Source organism: Amblyraja radiata, chromosome 6 (assembly GCF_010909765.2).
Source record: "Amblyraja radiata isolate CabotCenter1 chromosome 6, sAmbRad1.1.pri, whole genome shotgun sequence".
Lineage (NCBI taxonomy): Eukaryota > Metazoa > Chordata > Chondrichthyes > Rajiformes > Rajidae > Amblyraja > Amblyraja radiata.
In genome coordinates, this window is record NC_045961.1 from 74,126,076 (window position 1) to 74,145,094 (window position 19,019).

Sequence of the window (19,019 nt, forward strand, 5' to 3'; positions counted from 1 at the left end):
TACATTGTGAATTAATAATGAGACTGTTCAAACCTGTTTTAATGTTTTTGAGTTCTATTGAAATTCTGATCTAAGTAAGGACCCTTTAAATAGCTGCTGCTTTGGAGATCAAAATAGTGTATTTGTTCTTTTTAGGTAACTTTCCCAGATTGTGTGAGGTGGATGACTGTTGAGTTTGACCCATTGTGTGGTACTGCACAGCCAGAGGATGTCCTCCGTTTGCTGATTCCAAATAAAGCTTTCCAAAGTTCAGGATTTGGGTCTAAGAATTCAAGTCATGAAGTTCTTAATTCATGGATAGAATTAAAGAAATTTTCGGGTTCCATCGGATGGCCGGCCACAGTCCTTGTTTTACCAGGTATAAGGAAGAAAACAAGTGTTGCATATGCTTTATTAAAATATGGAAACCTAATTAAAATATATCATTTCTATATTGGACCTGCTATAGAGGGTGATAATTCTGTATGTGGTGGGTAATTTCTTCACTTGCAGGTTGAAGCTTCAGGAGGCTTTTCATCAAAAAGAAAATAATATCCTGTGGAATTCAGTTTTTGCAAATTAACTGATTCTCAGGCCTACTGCATAAGGTGAGACTACTTTTGGCTAGACCGGAGTGTTACTTAATATTGCTTGAGTGATATCTGTTACCAACAATAGAAATTTTAAGTTTTTGGGTCCAGAATGACGTCAATAGTTTCATAATGGTTCTGGACTTATTCTGCATTAATGCTCAGCAAAAGAGGGACGAGATCTTGTATTGGGAAACGAGCTTGGCCAGGTGACTTGTGTTTCAGAGAAAGAGCATTTGGGGAATGGTTATCACAACTCCATAAGGTTAAAGATAGTTATGAATAAGGGTATGTCCGGACCTTGGTGAAAAGTACTAAATTATGGGCAAGGCAAATTACTGCATTACAACAGGGAGAGTAAATTGGGAGAAGCTTACTCAAAGTCTACATCAAATGTGGGACTTGTTTAAAAACCAGCTAATCAGAGTTCAGGATCAGAATGTTCCAGGAAGGAGGTTTATGATAGTGATGGCAAGGTAAGAGAACCTTGGATGTTCAGACAGGTTGTAAATTTGGTCAAAAAGAATAAGGAAAATGTATAAGGTTTAGAAAGATGAAATTAGACAGGGCTATTGAGGAAATAACTTAAATAGGCAATGGGAAGGGGCAAAATGGTTCATGAAATGCCATTGGCAGGTCTGAATAAAGAAAATCCCAGTAACAACCTTGTGAATATTTTCTGTACCCTTTCCAGCTTAATGATATCTTTCCCTTTGCTAAGTGACTGGAAATGTGCATAGTACTCCAAGTGTGCTCTCACCAACAATTTGTACAGGTGCGTGGTGATGTTCAGCACACATCAATGGTGAATTGACTGATAAAGATACGTGTGCCACTTTGGCCATAGCATCTACCCATGTCACCAGGTTCAGGCAACTGTGCATGGTGTCTTTGGTGTTTCTGTTCTACAAAGTTCTTCAAGGCCTTACGATTTATCGTGCATGTGCTTGTTATCAAATATAACACATCACACTTGTAAAAGTTCAATCCAGCTGCCATTTGGCTCATTTATCCAGTTCATCTATAGTACCCACCATAATGTTTAGGACAAAGACCCATAATTTATTTATTTGCCTCTGTACTCCACAATTTGAGATTTGTAATACAAAAAAAAATCACATGTGGTTAAAGTGCACACTGTCAGATTTTACTAAAGGCCATTTTTTGTGCTTCTTGGCAAACTGTAACCTGGCCATCCTATTTTTGCGGCTAACCAGTGGTTTGCATCTTGCAGTGTAGCCTCTGTATTTCTGTTCATGAAATCTTCTGCGGAAAGTGGTCATTGACAAATCCACACCTGACTCCAGAAGACTGTTTCTGATCTGTTGGACAGGTGTTTGGGGATTTTTTATTTTAGAATTCTTCTGTCATCAGCTGTGGAGTCTTCCTTGGCCTGCCAGTCCCTTTGCGATTAGTAAGCTCACCAATGCTCTCTTTCTTCTTAATGATGTTCGAAACAGTTGATTTTGGTAAGCCTAAGGTTTGGCTGATGTCTCCAACAGTTTTGTTCTTGTTTCTCAGTCTCATAATGGCTTCCTTGATTTTCATTGGCACAACATTGGCCCTCATAGATACATAGATACATAGAAAATAGGTGCAGGAGTAGGCCATTCGGCCCTTCGACCCTGCACCGCCATTCAATATGATCATGGCTGATCATCCAACTCAGTATCCCGTACCTGCCTTCTCTCCATACCCCCTGATCCCTTTAGCCACAAGGGCCACATCTAACTCCCTCTTAAATATAGCCAATGAACTGGCCTCAACTACCCTCTGTGGCAGAGAGTTCCAGAGATTCACCACTCTCTGTGTGAAAAAGTTTCTTCTCATCTCGGTCCTAAAGGATTTCCCCCTTATCCTTAAGCTGTGACCCCTTGTCCTGGACTTCCCCAACATCGGGAACAATCTTCCTGCATCTAGCCTGTCCAACCCCATAAGAATTTTGTACGTTTCTATAAGATCCCCTCTCAATCTCCTAAATTCATGTTGATAAACGACATTAAAAGCTTCCAAAGGTGATGGAAAGACTGGAGGAAAGACTAGGTTTTGAAAACTCCCTTATACCTGCATTAAGGAGGCATTTAAACATGCCTGAGCAATTACAAACACCTGTGAAGCCATGTCCCCCAAACATTATGGTGCCCTGAAATGTGGGGATTATGTACAGCACAGCTGTAATTTCTATATGGTGAAACCCAAATGTATAAAAATATCTTTTAATTAAATCTGATAATGTGCACTTTAACCACATGTGATGTTTTCTATTACCAATCTTAAATTGTGGAGTACAATTTGAGGCAAATAAATAAATGATGGGTCTTTGTTCCAAACATTATGGAGGGCACTGTGAATCCTGGTGTAATCTGAGATAGCCTTCACTGTCCACTACACCATTAATTTTGGAGTAATCCGCAAATTTAACATTGCCATCCAGATTGTTAATATAGATGATAAACAACAGTGAACCCAGTACTAGTCTCTATGGTTCACCACTGGTCACAGCCTCCAACTGATGATTTGCCCATCCACAACCACCATCTAACTCTTTCCACCATCCAAGTTTGCATCCAATTGGCTAGCTCACCTTGGAACCAATGTAATCTAACCTTCCAAACGAACCTACCATGCGTCCTGGTCAAAGTCATTGATAAATTCCATGCAGATGGTATCTATATCATTGCCTTTGCTAATTCTCTTTGGCACCCCTTCAAAAATCTGAGCCTTACCTATGAACATGTGGAAGAGTGGAAGAAAAATGCCATAGAAAGGAAACGGGAAAGACAATTTTATAGTTGGCAGTACAAAGAAAATATGAATAGGAGAAATATAAAAGGAGAAGGCAAACTGATTATGTACTTTATGTGGAGGTTATAATTTCTACTGTAATGCACAGCCATTAAGTAAAGTGTAATAAGATCAGACTCAATCTTTTGCCTTGAGTATTTTGAATATGCAGTCATGATCATCATTATTCTAAATTCTTCATATCCTCTTCATGGATCCCAGCAGTTAAGTTTAAACATTGTGAGAAATGTGTGTGCAGAGCTCATATTTTAACTTGTGCTATATGTCTTTAGGCACATTTTCCCTCTGCAGCTTTGTGAAATTGAAAATACTTTGGAGAAATCGAGCAGTGAAAACAAATGAAGCTGAAATTTCAAATTATGAAAAGTAATGTTTGCATGCCGTGTGATGCATGTAGCTACTGCTGGAATTTTGGCTTTTGAGATTAAAATTTAAAATGGATCTTTTTTAGGAAATGATGCCATCTTTTCTTTGGAGACTGCATCAGACTACGTGAAGGATGAAAAGGCCTGTTTTTATGGTTTCAAGTGTGTTGTTGTGGGTTACGAATTCAGTCCTGGACTTGATGAGGTAATTTTATTTTTGTAATGTACTAGACCAAGTGCAGACCCGTTGGGTCTGTTCCCCCAACGTGTGGTTGCGGGGGAGGGGGTGGGCTGGGGGGGGGGGGGAGGGGGCGGCATGCGGCATCACACAAACAACCCCCCGGCACAAACGCTAACTACCCCCCTTGATATTATATTAATATTATTACTTTGCTCCTTTTACCCCATAACCACCCTATCCACTGACACATAGCCCCCAACTCGCAGGGGCGTCTAGAGAGGGAGGGGAGGGGGGGTAGAGAGTGAAGGCAGAGGGAGAATGGGGAGAGACAGAGACAGAAGGGCAAGAGACAGAGGGAGAGGGGGGTGGAGGGGAGGTGGAGAGGGAGGGTGGGTGAGGGGGGGAGGAAGGGAGCAAGAGATTGGAGGAGAGAGAGGGGCTGGGGGGGGGAAGGAGGGGGAGAGGTGGAGGGTAGGGGAGGGGTGGAGGGAAAGGTGTGGAGGGGGAAGGGGGTTTAGGGGAGGGAAGGTGGGGAACGCAGGGGGTTGGGGGAGAGGGAGGGGGAGAGAGAGGGAGGGGAGGAAGAGAGGGGGGAGAGAGAGGGGGAGGGGGGAGAGATAGGAGAGGGACGGGTCGACAGCCTGAGCTAGGCACGGAGCGATCTAAGGACGGTGAAAAGCAGCGGGGGGACCAGCCGATGGTGGCTTCCGCCAGTGTGACAGAGGGGGAGGGGGGTGGACAGACTATCGTCCCCTGTGACGGGTAGAGAGCAAAGATCCTATAGCGGTATCAACAGCCGTTGATAACTGCCAGCTGACAACAGCCGTTTAAAGCCGCTAAGGCAAGACGCGTTCGCCCAGGAGCGAGCGTTGACAGCAAAGAAGCACCGACTTCTGACTCTCTGAAACCCACAGTTGGAATGAGCGCGCATCAAATCCCAGAGAAACTATCCAAGTTTGTCCAATTTACCTTTGTTGCAAATATTCTCCAATCCAGCAGCATTCTGCTGAAACTGATCTGGACCCTTTCTAAAGGCACCACATCCTTCCTTCAATGGATGACCAGATCTACACATAATAGTCTAAATGCAACGTAACAAAATTCCTATAAAACTGTAACTTGACTTCCAGAATCTTATACTCGATGCTCCAACTAATAAAACCAAGCATAACATGCACCTTTACCACTCTATCTATTTGTATTGCCACTTTCACGGAATTATCGACTTGGACTCCAAGATCCCTCCATACATAAATGCAAGTTAAAGGGCCTGTCCCACTTGGTGATTTTGCAGGCGTCATATCAATGCCGACAAAAGATTTTGAGCATTTCAAAATCCAGCGGCGACGCTTGAAAAAACACCGCGTGTCATACGTCATGCCACGTCACCGCCGCGTATTTTTCGGTGACATTATACGTCAGTCAATTATGCCGACAGTCGCCGAAAAAATCGGCAAGTGAGACAGGCCCTTAAGAATCTTGCCTTTCACTGTAAACTTCCCCCCTTGACTTCGAGCCCAGTTTTCAATTCAACAACCAAGTAACCATGGAACCAATGCATCTTAGAGTTGTAAAGAAGGTATCCTCTTATTTCACCCCTGCCATCGGAAAGAATGCTTAGAAGCTTGAAAAGTAATGTCCGGGTTCAGGAGCAGCTTCTTCCCAATAACGATCAGTCTATTGAACACTGAACCCCAACGGACTGCCCATATTGCACTTGGGACTTGTTCTGATTTGGGATATGACAATAAAATACTCCTGATATGTTATGCTTGCATTCTAGAGTGGTAAAGAAGGTGTATGGTATGCCTAGTTTCATTGATCGGGGCATTGAGTATAAGAATCAGCAATTGATGATGCAGCTTTATAGGACTTTGGTTAAGTCACATTTAGATTGACGTGTGCAGTTCTGGCTGCCCCCGTACGGGAGGTATGTGGAGGCTTTGTAAACGGTGCAGAGGAAGTTTATCAGAATTATGCTTGGACTAGGGGGTATTAGCTACAGAGAGAGGTTGGACAAACTTGAATTGGAGGATGTGGGGAGTCTTAATAGTAGCATATTTAAAATATCAAATAATAGAAGGCATAGCTTGAAGGTGAGAGGGAAAAAATTTAAAGGGGAGGTTTTTTTACCCAGAGGGTGGTGAGTGCTGGAATGCGATGCCGGGACTAGTGGTTGAGGCAGATACGATAGTGGTATTACAGAGACATTTGAATAGGCATATGGATATGGTGGGATATGAATTATGTGCAGGCAGATGAGAATTGGTCTTGTGATTTCCATAATTAGTAAGCAACTGGTGAAAAACTGATCATTACTGAAGCAAATGAAACTGAGCCATGTTTTATTATGGGAGTTGAATTCTGACAGTTGTTGCAAATGATTGGATCCATCTTTGTTGGATTTCAAAAGAATCGCTATTTCTTTTTATGATCGATTGAGAGGTGGGAGGCAAAGGTGGGGACTTTAACACAAAAGAGTGGAAAATGCTCCTCCCTAATATGTCTGTAATTGGCAAGTTTCGCCATCCTTTACTTGATACCTGGTCCTTGCTTCAGTCTAAACACAGCATGGAAATTGACCCTAAAGAATGTTCCGTTTACGTGAAATTCTTGACATATGCTGAATTCAGCATTTGCTAAAAATGTGTTGTGGGGTTTCTTTATGTTAATCGTCTGGGTTTTTATCACCTTGCATTTTGTTCTCATATTTCCACTGAACATTTGGATAGCATTGAAATAACATGGGCTTCAGGTTTTCTGCAGCAAAGCAATTACTTGACTTTAAGATTCTGTTGGCTCGAGGGATTGTAAATACGGGAAAGCAGCTGGAAGATTTCTGCAGGTCAGGCAGCACCGATGGAAGGAAATAGACAATTGCCATTTTGGCAGTTACTCCAGCATTTTCTGTTTATCTTCAGTTTTAACCAGCATCTGCAATTCCTTCCAACACAATTGCCATTTTGAGTTGGGACTCCTCATCCAGTCTAGATTAAGAGTCTCGATTCAAAGCAGTCGACAGTCAACTGCCCATTTCCCTCCACAGATGCACCATTGATGTTCTTCCAGGTTTAAGGTTCTGTAATTCACAGCACAATACAATGTTAGATCTGCAGGAAATTTTCATCAAATTAAAGATATGCGTTAGCTTCAGAAGGTGTTGCTTATTAGACACTCTTGGTTGGATCACTTGGTCCCAGCAGTTGTCATGAACTTGTAGTTAAAAATAGGTCATGTGCAATTTTGACATTTGAAGAAATTTTGGCATGCACACTTTCAATGGACCTTTTCTGTTCAATGTGAACAAAGGATGTCCTTGAGCTTGGTATACCAACATGATGTATTAATAAGACCCATCAGCCCATGCTTTGTTCTCGATCTAGGTTTGCAAAATATTTGCTTTCTTGCGTAAAGTAGCAAGGAATCCAGCAGAACAGTTCTGATTTTTTTTTAAATCTTCAGCCATTCATTCATCAACTATCATGCATTATGAATGATCAAAATATAACTAAATTGAACCTGATGCACAGTAATTGTAAAGATTGCAAATCATGGTCCTGGATACACCTACGATATTTTCTAAATAAATTTTAAGGGCAGAACCTATTGAAAATGCTGTTTTCTCGTACGACATTAATTGAAACCATTTTTGTTTTTTAACAAGAAAATTATTGCCATCTTCAAAGAAGGGCAGAGAATTCTCCTTGCATCCCCCCCCAAAAAATAACACTGCAGAAGCAATAAATCTTAAATAAATGGGTAAATTCTGGAAATACTAAGGTGATTTCATTGGAGAGGAAATTTGTTAGATTCAATTTGATGGCCCATCACCTCATCAACACCATAAAACAAAGCAGTTTTGTGGTGTTACATTTAAAATAGATTAAAAAATGTCTTATTTGTATTCTGGCCCTTGCAACTAGTTGTAGTGAAGCAATTATTAATTTAATGACCACATCAACTAAGAATGGGATAGTTTCCCACTTCTGCCACAAGGTTTAAGACCAAATCCAAGCTAATCTAATTAAAATAATTTGGGATGAAGTTTCTGATTCTAACTTGTAACCTGAACTCGGTCATCATAAACCGTCTAACACCTGGGGAAATTGAACCATTGACTTTGCTTATTTTTATAAGCCCAGGTCAAACATTTCTCCATGTTTCTCCAATTTTAATTTTGCTAAAACTAAAATGGTACAAAAGTATATTTGTTTTTCAGAGCATCCTACAACTAGAGAAGGAATTGGCATACCTTGGAAGTATGTGTGCAGCATCACTAATGAAAAAAGATCTTGCACTTCCTGTTGGTATGGATGTTTACTTTTGGCTGGTCACAAATTTATTTTAGTGAAAGTTTGCCCATAATTCTTATTTTATTAATGGATTAATGATTATTTATGGATCAATTATATATTTGCTACCCTGTAATATGTACTATATGTTTTACTATTGGTCAAAAATGCTATGTTTTTAGCAAAGTTGCACTGCATTCAAATTAAGTGTTTTTGGACAGGCAATGAAGTAGAGGAAGACCTTGAAATTCTTGAGGAATCAGCTTTGCAGGTAAGCTCTCAATTGCTATAGTTAAATTATTGATAGTTTTCATTTTTTTTTTTTGCTCTCACATATTTCCTTTTTATTAGGTCTGCAAAAACCACGCTGGATTACTAGGAAAGGGTCTTGCTTTGTCGCATGCACCAACTATTTTGGAGGCACTTGATGGTAATCTTCCCCTCCATCTGCAGAGCAATGAACATTCATTTTTGGAGGACTTCATTGCCTGTATACCCAGCTCTAGTGGTGGACGGCTTGCAAGGTATTATGTACATCAAAACATTTAAATCTGAGATCTTAAATTTCATGCCTTTATTAAAATATATAACACATAATTTAATTTGCTGTCTTCCGTTGTCAGGTGGCTTCAACCGGATTCCTATGCAGATCCCCAGAAAACTTCACTGATATTGAATAAAGATTATATTAAGTGTGGCTGGCCTGCCACCATTACAATCCAGACTAAGGACCAATATGGAGATGTAGTTCATGTTCCAAATCTCAAGGTATAAAACACTCAAGAAATGTGTGACTAAGAACAAACGGACCATCATATTTTGTAAACTCAAACTGTATAGGATTAAAAATGTCTGTTTTGGATGGGTTTGGAACATTCACCATAGGTGAAATTATTATAATAAAGGAACATTTCAGTTATTACTTTGAGACATGATTAGGGAAAATGCAGCTAATGCATTTTTAACAAAGGATACATTTCTTTCATTCGGTGTACCGTGCAAAGAAAACCTAGGGAATAAATTTTGATAAACATTACACAATTTAGTAATTTTGAATTGAATTTTTCAAATGGTCTTGCTTTTGGAAATCATCTCATTTCTATTACACTTATTTGAGCTTGATCGGGACTTAAGTTTAGCTTTATCTTTGCTCAAAATATTTGTATCAGAATTAACTGAATCCACATGACGTGTCATCTTAAAATCACTTTGAAATGAGAAAAGGGCAATAAAGAATATGAGATATGAGCCTGTTTTCTGACTGACCCAGCTACTCAGATATTTCGAAGGTAGACACAAAATGCTGGAGTAACTCAGCGGGACAGGCAGCATCTCTGGAGAGAAGGAATGGGTGACGTTTCGGATTGAGACCCTTCTTCAGACTGATGTCCAGCTAATTTTAGGTTTCTCTCCCGAGATGCTACTTATCCTGCTGAGTTACTCCAGCATGTTGTGTCTACCTTTGATTTAAACCAGCATCTGCAGTTCTTTGCTGCACACTCAAATATTTCATTCTATTGATTGGAGTGAGATGAATTAAAAAAATAACAGATTACCTAAAAACACTTTGCTTTCTAGGTGACTAAACAGGTGCTAATGTTCATCTCTGGTTTGGAAGGGTGAATGAGTTGTATTTTGTAATATGCTATGGAATCATTTGGGCCTTAAATGTATCAGACTTATTTAAATACAATTAACTTTTCCAAATTGAGGTTTCCACATGGCTGCTTTGACACATTTTGTTAAAGAAAAATTATATTCAAAGTTAACACTGGGGATTGAGGCAGAGGAGGTGGAAGAAGGGAAGTCCTATTTTTTTTTCTACTATGTTTAATTTTGTCCTGTCTCTTGAATTTCCCCTCAGTAAAATGAAAATGTACTATCAGCAGACCACCATAGAAGCAGAATTAGGTCATTCAATCATGGCTGATCTATATTTCCCTCTTAACCCCATTCTCCTACCTTCGCCCCATAACACCTGATACCTGTACTAATCAAGAATCTATCTATCTTTGCCTTAAAAATATCCGTTGACTTGGCCTCCACAGCCTTCTGTGGCATTCCACAGATTAAACACACTGACTAAAGAAATTCCTGGTCTCCTTTCCAAAGGAACGTCCTTTAATTCTGAGGCTATGACCTCTGGTCCTAGAATTTCCCACCAGTGGAAACACCATGTGGTTACTCAATATGTTATATTAAGTTCCGATAAAAAGAATGTCATCTTACAAGCATGCTTTATCATATACACATTTACCTTGTACAATAATGAGCTAATTGCTATATTAATGGTTTTTTTGTACACATCTCCATCAAACAACTATAGGGAAATCTGTTAAAGTGTTTATTTTTGTTTATGGCAGGTTGAGGTGAAAGCTATCCCTCTCTCTCAAAAGAAATCTGTACAACAGGAAAATTCTAAAAAATTGCACCGATTTCCTGGTAGCCCACCAATAATAGCGTCAAGTACTGATATGACGTTTGGTGGTTTGCCGTCTCCTAAACTGGAAGTATCCTATGAACCAATGATAGTAAAAGAAGCTCGATATACAGCAATCACTATGATGAAGGTAATTTTGTGGGGGGGTTTTTTGCTTTCAATGTAGACATTTTCCTCACCAATATACTAATATAGAATTTTGCCTATGAACTTATATGCCTGTCTCCAGATATTACCCAGGTTGATCAAATTCTTTCAGATATAATTCTCCAATTGTAGGTTTAAACTGGAAATCAAACCTTTTAAGATGTTGTTGCAATCATGTTTTTGTTAGCTTTATTTAATGAACAGGCAGATCTCCAGTGGAGTCAGTTTTCTTCCTCTTGTTATACTTTCTTACTCTTTTTACAGACTCTAGGTCCAGATAAAAGACAAAATATTACATAGAATAAATTGAATACAAAAGCACAATAAACCACATATAAAATCACAGTAAATTAGTTACATAAGCACAATAAATTATATACAAAAGCACAATACATGGTTTAAGATCAAGAATAAAAACAATCAGTGTCCTACAACGAGACAAATATACCAATGTCTCCACAGCTGGGATTGGTAGCCTGTAGTGCTAAACCTGATGTTTGATAAGGCCAAGATGATTTCATTTTCAGAGTAATTAATCCGGCAAATATATGTATACATAAGATTTCTTAAGACAGATTGTAAAGTATTGACTCCTGTAGCCACAAACATTTCACTTGCACTACACCATCTAGGTCTCTTAAGTAATATTCTCATGGCATCATTTTAAGCTACTTTAAGTCTCTGTAAGCTTGCTTTTCTGTAGTTTGACTATAGGTGTGCAGTATAGAGTGGTGTACTATATGCTCTGAACAAAGACAACTTCACTTAATCTGTACACGCACTAAACCTGTGTAAGAGAATGGTTGCTTGTGCATACATCATGCGGCGTTGCCTATAAATATCCTCATCATCTGTCATTTGTTCTGACAATAAAATGTCCAAGATATTTAACCTTATTACAGACACTAAGATCATTATCAGACAATTTAAAATCAGGAAATTTTAGACATTTGTCCTCTTTGGTTCGACAGATTATAACAGCACTCTTACCAGCATTATATTTAATATCATGTTGTACACCATTTACAGAACATATAGTAAGGAGCAGCTGGAGACCAGCGCTAAATGGACTAAAGACCACAAGATCATCTGCATACATAATATGGTTCACTAGAGTAATACCAATCATGCACCCAGTATTACAGGCTTTCAATTGCTTGGACAGATCATCAATATAGAGATTAAAAATAACTGGGGACAAAATTCCCCCTTGTCTGACACCATTGCTAACCCCAAATGGGGCTGTGACCCTATTGCCCCATTTTACTTGCATAGTCTGGTGGGCATACCAGTAAGCCTGAATTCTCATAATGTATTTAGGCTGCATTTCTTTTATATATTATCATCGCTTTGCAGGCTTATGAAAATTATTCATTTGAAGAGCTTCGATTTGCATCTCCCACACCTAAAAGGTAAAGGAAAATTATAAACCTAAAATTTTTGTCGTCTGGCACCAGAACAAATGTTGCCTCTGACATTTTTTGTACTTTGCTTTAACCTTTTTAGGCCAAGTGAAAATATGTTAATTCGGGCGAATAATGATGGCACATACAGCGCAAACTGGACACCTGGAACTGTAGGTCTTTATACTATCCATGTCACAATAGATGGCATTGAAACAGGTGAGCTTACTGAATTGCACTTTATATTAGAAATTTCCAAAATATATGTATTGTTCAGAATTTGTCAGATTTTTTTTGTCATAATGACATCTGTATAAATTTGAAAATTGCTTTTAATTAATTTAATCTTATGATCCACTGGGATTCCTTGTATTCCTTGTCACAGCCATTTGGAAATTTGATAGCATTACCGTCCAATTAAATATTGTGTATATTTTGTGAGGAAATACTGACAGTACCATCCAGGATATAAATTTCCCATGTAAGCACGATTAGGGATTTTTACACAAATGTCCATGAATGTGCATGTTCTGATCTTGTGACTGCTATATGTCAGCAGTGTGCCTGCAGATCTTGGTATGCAAGGATACCAGCTTGTACAATGCTATCTACTGTCTTTGTGATGGGATTTACCAGCAGAAAGCCTGATCAAGGCTTCACTGCCTTGGTAGGAGTCAGTGCTTTGAATCGCCTTCAGGACATCTGCACATCTGCAAGTGTGATCTTTATCCATAGGTTAATCTCCACAGGAAATCCCCAGCCATTTGAAACGCACAAATCTACAAACCAAGAAATGATTGTTGTCAATAGCAATTAATAATTTCTATTTTGCAGAATAACATAATCTGAATTTACACAGTAAAGGATTACTGCTACACTTCTTTAAAATGTTTGGATTGATCTTTTTTGAAATTCTACAATGCTATATTTTGTGTATTGAATCAATTTTTACCAAACCATGTTTAATATCTTCGTTTTGAAACTCAACATTTGTCCATGTAAAAAGTTGGATTTTAGAAGTAACGTTTTTTTTCTTCTTTCTTGATGTGCTGTGTTTTACATGAAATTTGTTTTTCTGAATTGATAGATGCTGGTCTAGAAGTAGAAGTAAAAGACCCACCAAAGGGGATGATACCTCCAGGCTCTCAAATGGTCAAACCTAAGGTTGAACAGCAACCAAGCAAGGTACAGTACCAAGCTGATACTTTAATAATTTTTTTTTACAAATGTAATGGAAACATCATAATGTAACTTGTTTGTGGATTTAATATATTGGAATATGTTTTTAGACTGACTCCTGTATAAGAACTATTTATACTCATTTATTTCTGTTAATTATTGTACTATCTTGTAGATTAATTATGACACTTGTATACAGTTAATTTCCTGAGTGTTGGAAATGGACAATATTTGACAATGACATGTAATTTTAAGGTTTACAGGTTGACTCCAGGAATACCAGTTCAGCTTGCTGTATCTTTATTATAAAACAGAATTGTCCTTGGAGCAATTTTCAATGATGGCGAAGATGCGGCCAATTTCTGTGACTTACACCTAATGCAAACCAATCTCTCTGTCAATGTCAGCTTTTTAATCTGCAGCTGTTTTAGTTTACTTGTTTAATCTGTTGCTTTTAACCTGAACAGCTTTTTATCTTATTTCTTCGTCTTACTGTTTCATTGCTTCTCTCAGGTCCGCAGATTTGTGACAAAGGACAGTGCAGGGCTTCGTATACGTAGCCATCCTTCTCTCCAAAGTGAGCAGATAGGCATAGTGAAGGTCAATGGAACCATCACTTTCAATGATGAGGTAAAGAATATTACTTAAGAGGAGGATTAATAGACTAGGGTTTTTTCTTTTTATCTACATAAATGTTGGGGAAATATTTAAAACAAAATAAAGAATGCATTTGCAATAGTGGATTGAAATGAGCAGTTTTTTCATCACAAGCTTCAGTAATTTTTGCAGCAACAGTTAGATTGTATATGCAGTTTCATTTTTGATTTGCTTTGACACATGCAAGTAACTTTGAGGCTACAGTCTGGAAATGCTATAAGTGGGCATCTTTAATCATTTGTTCTAGGTTTTAGAAGAATTACTTGATTTATGTCAATTTTTAAAAAAAACTGAATCATATCCATGAATGGTTAGGAGCTTGCCAATATTCTTTGGCATTCATGCCATCAACAAAAATATTAGTTGCAGCTAATTGAGTCTGGATAAGTAGGTATAGTTGGATACCAAAGCGCAAGTTATTTGATTTTTGGGTCCTACATGCCAATCTGTTATTTGGAGCTGCAAATAGAGGCAGACACAGGAACATTACGGTGGAAAGTTAATATTCAGTGCCCTCCATAATGTTTGGGACAAAGACCCATCATTTATTTATTTGCCTCTGTACTCCACAATTTGAGATTTGTAATAGAAAAAAATCACATGATTAAAGTGCACATTGTCAGATTTTAATAAAGGCCATTTTTATACATTTTGGTTTCCACAATGTAGAAATTACAGCAGTGTTTATACATAGTCCCCTCCATTTCAGGGCACCATAATGTTTGAGACACAGGAATGTCATGTAAATGAAAGTAATCATGTTTAGTATTTTGTTGCATATCTTTTGCATGCAATGACTGCTTGAAGTCTGCGATTTAAGAACATCACCAGTTGCTGGGTGTCTTCTCTGGTGATGCTCTGCCCGGCCTGTATTGCAGCCATCTTTAGCTTATGCTTGTTTTGAGGGCTAGTCCCCTTCAGTTTTCTCCTAGCATATAAAAGGCACTAAATTGGGTTCAGTTCGGGTGATTGACTTGGCCACTCAAGAATTGACCATTTTTTAGCTATGAAAAACTCCTTTGTTGCTTTTGCAGTATGTTTGGGATAATTGTCTTGCTGTAGAATGAACCGCAGGCCAATGAATTTTGAGGCATTTGTTTGAACGAACAGATAGCATGTGTCTATACACACCACAATTCATCTATGCTACTACCATCAGCAGTTGTATCATCAATGAAGATGAGTGAAGGAATGTGAAGAGGAAAAAATTAGTTAAGACCAAAGTTGGACCCTTGAAGACTCAAAAGGGTACATTTATTATGGGGAACAAGGAAATGGCAGATGAGTTGAACAGGTACTTTGGACCCGTGTTCACTAAGGAGGACACAAACAATCTTCCTGATGTACTAGTGGCCAGAGGATCTGGGGTGACGGAGGAACTGAAGGAAATCCCCAATAGGCAGGAAATGGTGTTGGGTAGACTGATGGGACTGAACACTGATAAATCCCCAGGGCCTGATGGTCTGCATCCCAAGGTACTTAAGGAAGTGGCTTTAGAAATCGTCGACGCATTGGTGATAATTTTCCAATGCTCTATAGATTCAGGATCAGTTCCTGTGGATTGGGGGATAGCTAATGTTATCCCACTTTTCAAGAAAGGTGGGAGAGGGAAAACAGGGAATTATAGACCAGTTAGCCTGACATCGGTGGTGGGGAAGATGCTGGAGTCAATTATAAAAGATGAAATAGCGGCACATTTGGAGAGCAGTAACAGGATTGGTCCGAGTCAGCATGGATTTATGATGGGGAAATCATGCTTGACTAATCTTCTGGAATTTTTTGAGGATGTAACTAGGAAAATGGACAAGGGAGAGCCAGTGGATGTAGTGTACCTGGACTTTCAGAAAGTATTTGATAAGGTCCCACATAGGAGATTAGCGGGCAAAATTAGGGCACATGGTATTGGGGGTAGAATGCTGACATGGATAAAAATATGGTTGGCAGACAGGAAACAAAGTAAGGATTAATGGGTCCCTTTCAGAATGTCTGGCAGTGACTAGTGGGGTACCACAAGGCTCGATGCTGGGACCGCAGCTATTTACAATATACATCAATCTTTTAGATGAAGGGATTCAAAGTAACATTAGCAAATTTGCAGATGACACAAAGCTGGGTGGCAGTGTGAACTGTGAGGAGGATGCTATGAGAATGCAGGGTGACGTGGACAGGTTGGGTGAGTGGGCAGATGCATGGCAGATGCAGTTTAATGTGGATAAATGTGAGGTTATCCACTTGGTAGCAAAAATGGGAAGGCAGATTATTATCTAAATGGTGTCAAGCTGGGAAAAGGGGAAGTACAACGGGAACTGAAAAGAATCAGTCAATGAAAGTAAGCATGCAGGTACAGCAGGCAATGAAGAAACCGAATGGCATGTTGGCCTTCATAACATGAGGAGTTGAGTATAGGAGCAAAGAGGTCCTTCTGCAGTTGTATAGGGCCCTAGTGAGACCATACCTGGAGTATTGTGTGCAGTTTTGGTCCCCTAATTTGAGGAAGGACATTCTTGCTATTGAGGGAGTGCAGCGTAGGCTTACGAGGTTAATTCCTGGGATGGCGGGACTCTCATATGCTGAGAGAATGGAGCGGCTGGGCTTGTCCTATTTTTGCAGCTAACCAGTGGTTTGCATCTTGCAGTGTATTTCTGTTCATGAAGTCTTCTGCGGACGGTGGTCATTGACAAATCCACACCTGACTCCTGAAGAGTGTTTCTGATCTGTCGGACAGGTGTTTGGGGATTTTTCTTTATTATAGAGATAATTCTTCTGTCATTAGCTGTGGAGGTCTTCCTTGGCCTGCCAGTCCCTTTGCGATTCGTAAGCTCACCAGTGCTCTCTTTCTTCTTAATAATGGTCCAAACAGTTGATTTTGGTAAGCTGTCTCTAACAGTTTTATTCTTATTTCTCAGTCTCATAATGGCTTTGACTTTCATTGGCACAACTTTGGTTCTCATGTTAATAAACAACATTAAAAGTTTCCAAAGGTGATGGAAAGACTGGAGGAAAAACTAGGTGCTGAGAGCTCTATTATACCCGCATTAAGGAGGCATTTAAATACACCTGAACAATTGCAAACACCTGGGAAGCCATGTGTCCCAAACACTTAGGTGCCCTGAAATCAGGGGACTATGTACAGACCACCTGTAATTTCTACATGGTGAAGACAAAATGTATAAAAATACCTTTTAATAACATCTGATAATGTGCACTTTAACCACATGTGATTTTTTTTCTATTACAAATCTCAAATCTTGGAGTACAGAGGCAAATAAATAAATGTCCCAAATGTTATGGAGGGCACCGTAATTAGTAAATCGGCTAAATATTGTCTAATATTAAACTCAATGATTGACATTCTTGGGTTTGTAATGAGAGCATTGTACATAAGATGACTGCACTGGAGTACATGACGAGCAGGGTGTTTTGTAAATTATTTCCCTGGATTTGCATGGTCCTGCCATGACTGACTTCTGTGCATCATCTTATTGTTTCTTTTCTCCCAATTATTTTGATCGGTTTTAAGCAGAACCAGCTTACAACTTCCCATTGGAACTCATGGCGAATAAAAGATTACGCCTCTGATGTTGTGTTGGTCAGTCTGCCATCACCGTCAAAGAAGATTTTATTAGTTATATCGAGGCTAAAACCTAGTCACTGATGCCCACCTTATCATTAGTCTGGAGCCTCATAGTCTTTTCTAGCTCTGGGGCAGTTACAGGAGGGCACGGCTCGTTTTTGTTGCTTGTTTCCCATAGATCCACAATGATGATGGGGTATGGCTGAGACTGAATGATGAGACTGTAAAGAAGTATGTTCCCAACATGAATGGTTACACTGAAGCCTGGTGCCTCTCTTTTAACCAACACCTGGGCAAGAGCCTTCTGGTCCCTGTTGATGTAAGTAAAGGTGCCAAAGGTGAAATGCCTGTTTTGGCAGTTTAACCCCTTTGCTGTCTGTGAGCACTGTTATGCACTATTTTCTAAAATGCATTAATTAAAAATATATTTGCTTCCACCTTTTAAATATTAACTGTTACAATTAGTTCCCAAGGATGAAATCACTTATTTGAAAGCCTATGCTTTAATAAACCGCAAAGTTTAGCATGATGGGAAGAGGCAGGATGGTTTCGCTAAAGCATTCACTTTCAAGTGACTATATTATTAAATTAGTACAAGGGAACTAACACTGCACTAAACTAATAAAATATTTAACCTGAAACACTCAGCACAGCTACTGACATTTTTCAGTAAACGAGAGAAGGAAAATTGTTTGAGTTCATTATTGAATACTTCGTCAGCTCAGTCATTTAGCAGGAAAATGGTATACGTTTCTGTACATGTAATCATAAGCTATATTTTATCAGTAACTGCAATTCTGCCTACTCGTGGATTCAATTGATTTTATTTTAAGAAACATTTCATTAAATATCCAAACAAGTCACCACTTGATAACAGCAGCACCTGTAACGCATGAGTCACTAATACCAGTTTATTGTAGAATACCAGTTCATAGCCTTGCAAGATAGTGACAATATAAGTTGTTTTTGTTGGACATGCACAGAGCATGATGCAGGGAGCTGTGTTCATTAACAGATATATATGGGAACCAATTTGAGGAGTGATTTACAAGTGTATGACCATAAGCAATATTTTTAATTTGTTTTCAGCACTGTTAAATACTATTGTTTAGTCATCAGAATTATAGTGTTGATAGGTGTTTTGGGGGGGAAATAGAAAGTTGAATATTTTAAAAGCCTGTCAAATTATAGGTTTAATTTTTATTTAAAACTAGACCGTGGGATCCGTTGGGGCCCCGTTCCCCCAACACAATATTGCACCACTCACCTGTCCCCCCCCAACGCAACCCGTTTCCCCCAACGCAACCCGTTTCCCCCAACGCAACCCATTTCCCCCAACGCAACCCGTTCCCCCAACGCAACCCGTTCCCCCAACGCAATAGTCCACCACTCACCCATAGCCCCCAA

The 19,019-nt window shown here is 39.1% G+C and overlaps 1 protein-coding gene across 21 annotated transcripts in view; it reads left to right on the forward strand.

The window, feature by feature from the left end:
* The window catches only part of mycbp2 (MYC binding protein 2), a 221,781-nt gene that overhangs the window by 131,690 nt on the left and 71,072 nt on the right, over window positions 1–19,019 (forward strand). For 20 of the 21 annotated variants that reach the window (XM_033022978.1, XM_033022959.1, XM_033022965.1 and 17 more), the window contains 12 exons: window positions 136–358; window positions 3,826–3,944; window positions 8,140–8,227; window positions 8,434–8,483; window positions 8,564–8,736; window positions 8,836–8,980; window positions 10,576–10,782; window positions 12,156–12,211; window positions 12,306–12,421; window positions 13,290–13,387; window positions 13,895–14,011; window positions 17,791–17,931. In XM_033022978.1, the coding sequence (XP_032878869.1) occupies window positions 136–358; window positions 3,826–3,944; window positions 8,140–8,227; window positions 8,434–8,483; window positions 8,564–8,736; window positions 8,836–8,980; window positions 10,576–10,782; window positions 12,156–12,211; window positions 12,306–12,421; window positions 13,290–13,387; window positions 13,895–14,011; window positions 17,791–17,931 (1,533 nt within the window). The remainder of the gene's footprint in view (window positions 1–135; window positions 359–3,825; window positions 3,945–8,139; window positions 8,228–8,433; window positions 8,484–8,563; window positions 8,737–8,835; window positions 8,981–10,575; window positions 10,783–12,155; window positions 12,212–12,305; window positions 12,422–13,289; window positions 13,388–13,894; window positions 14,012–17,790; window positions 17,932–19,019) is intronic. The other variant, XM_033022977.1, reaches the window with a different exon arrangement.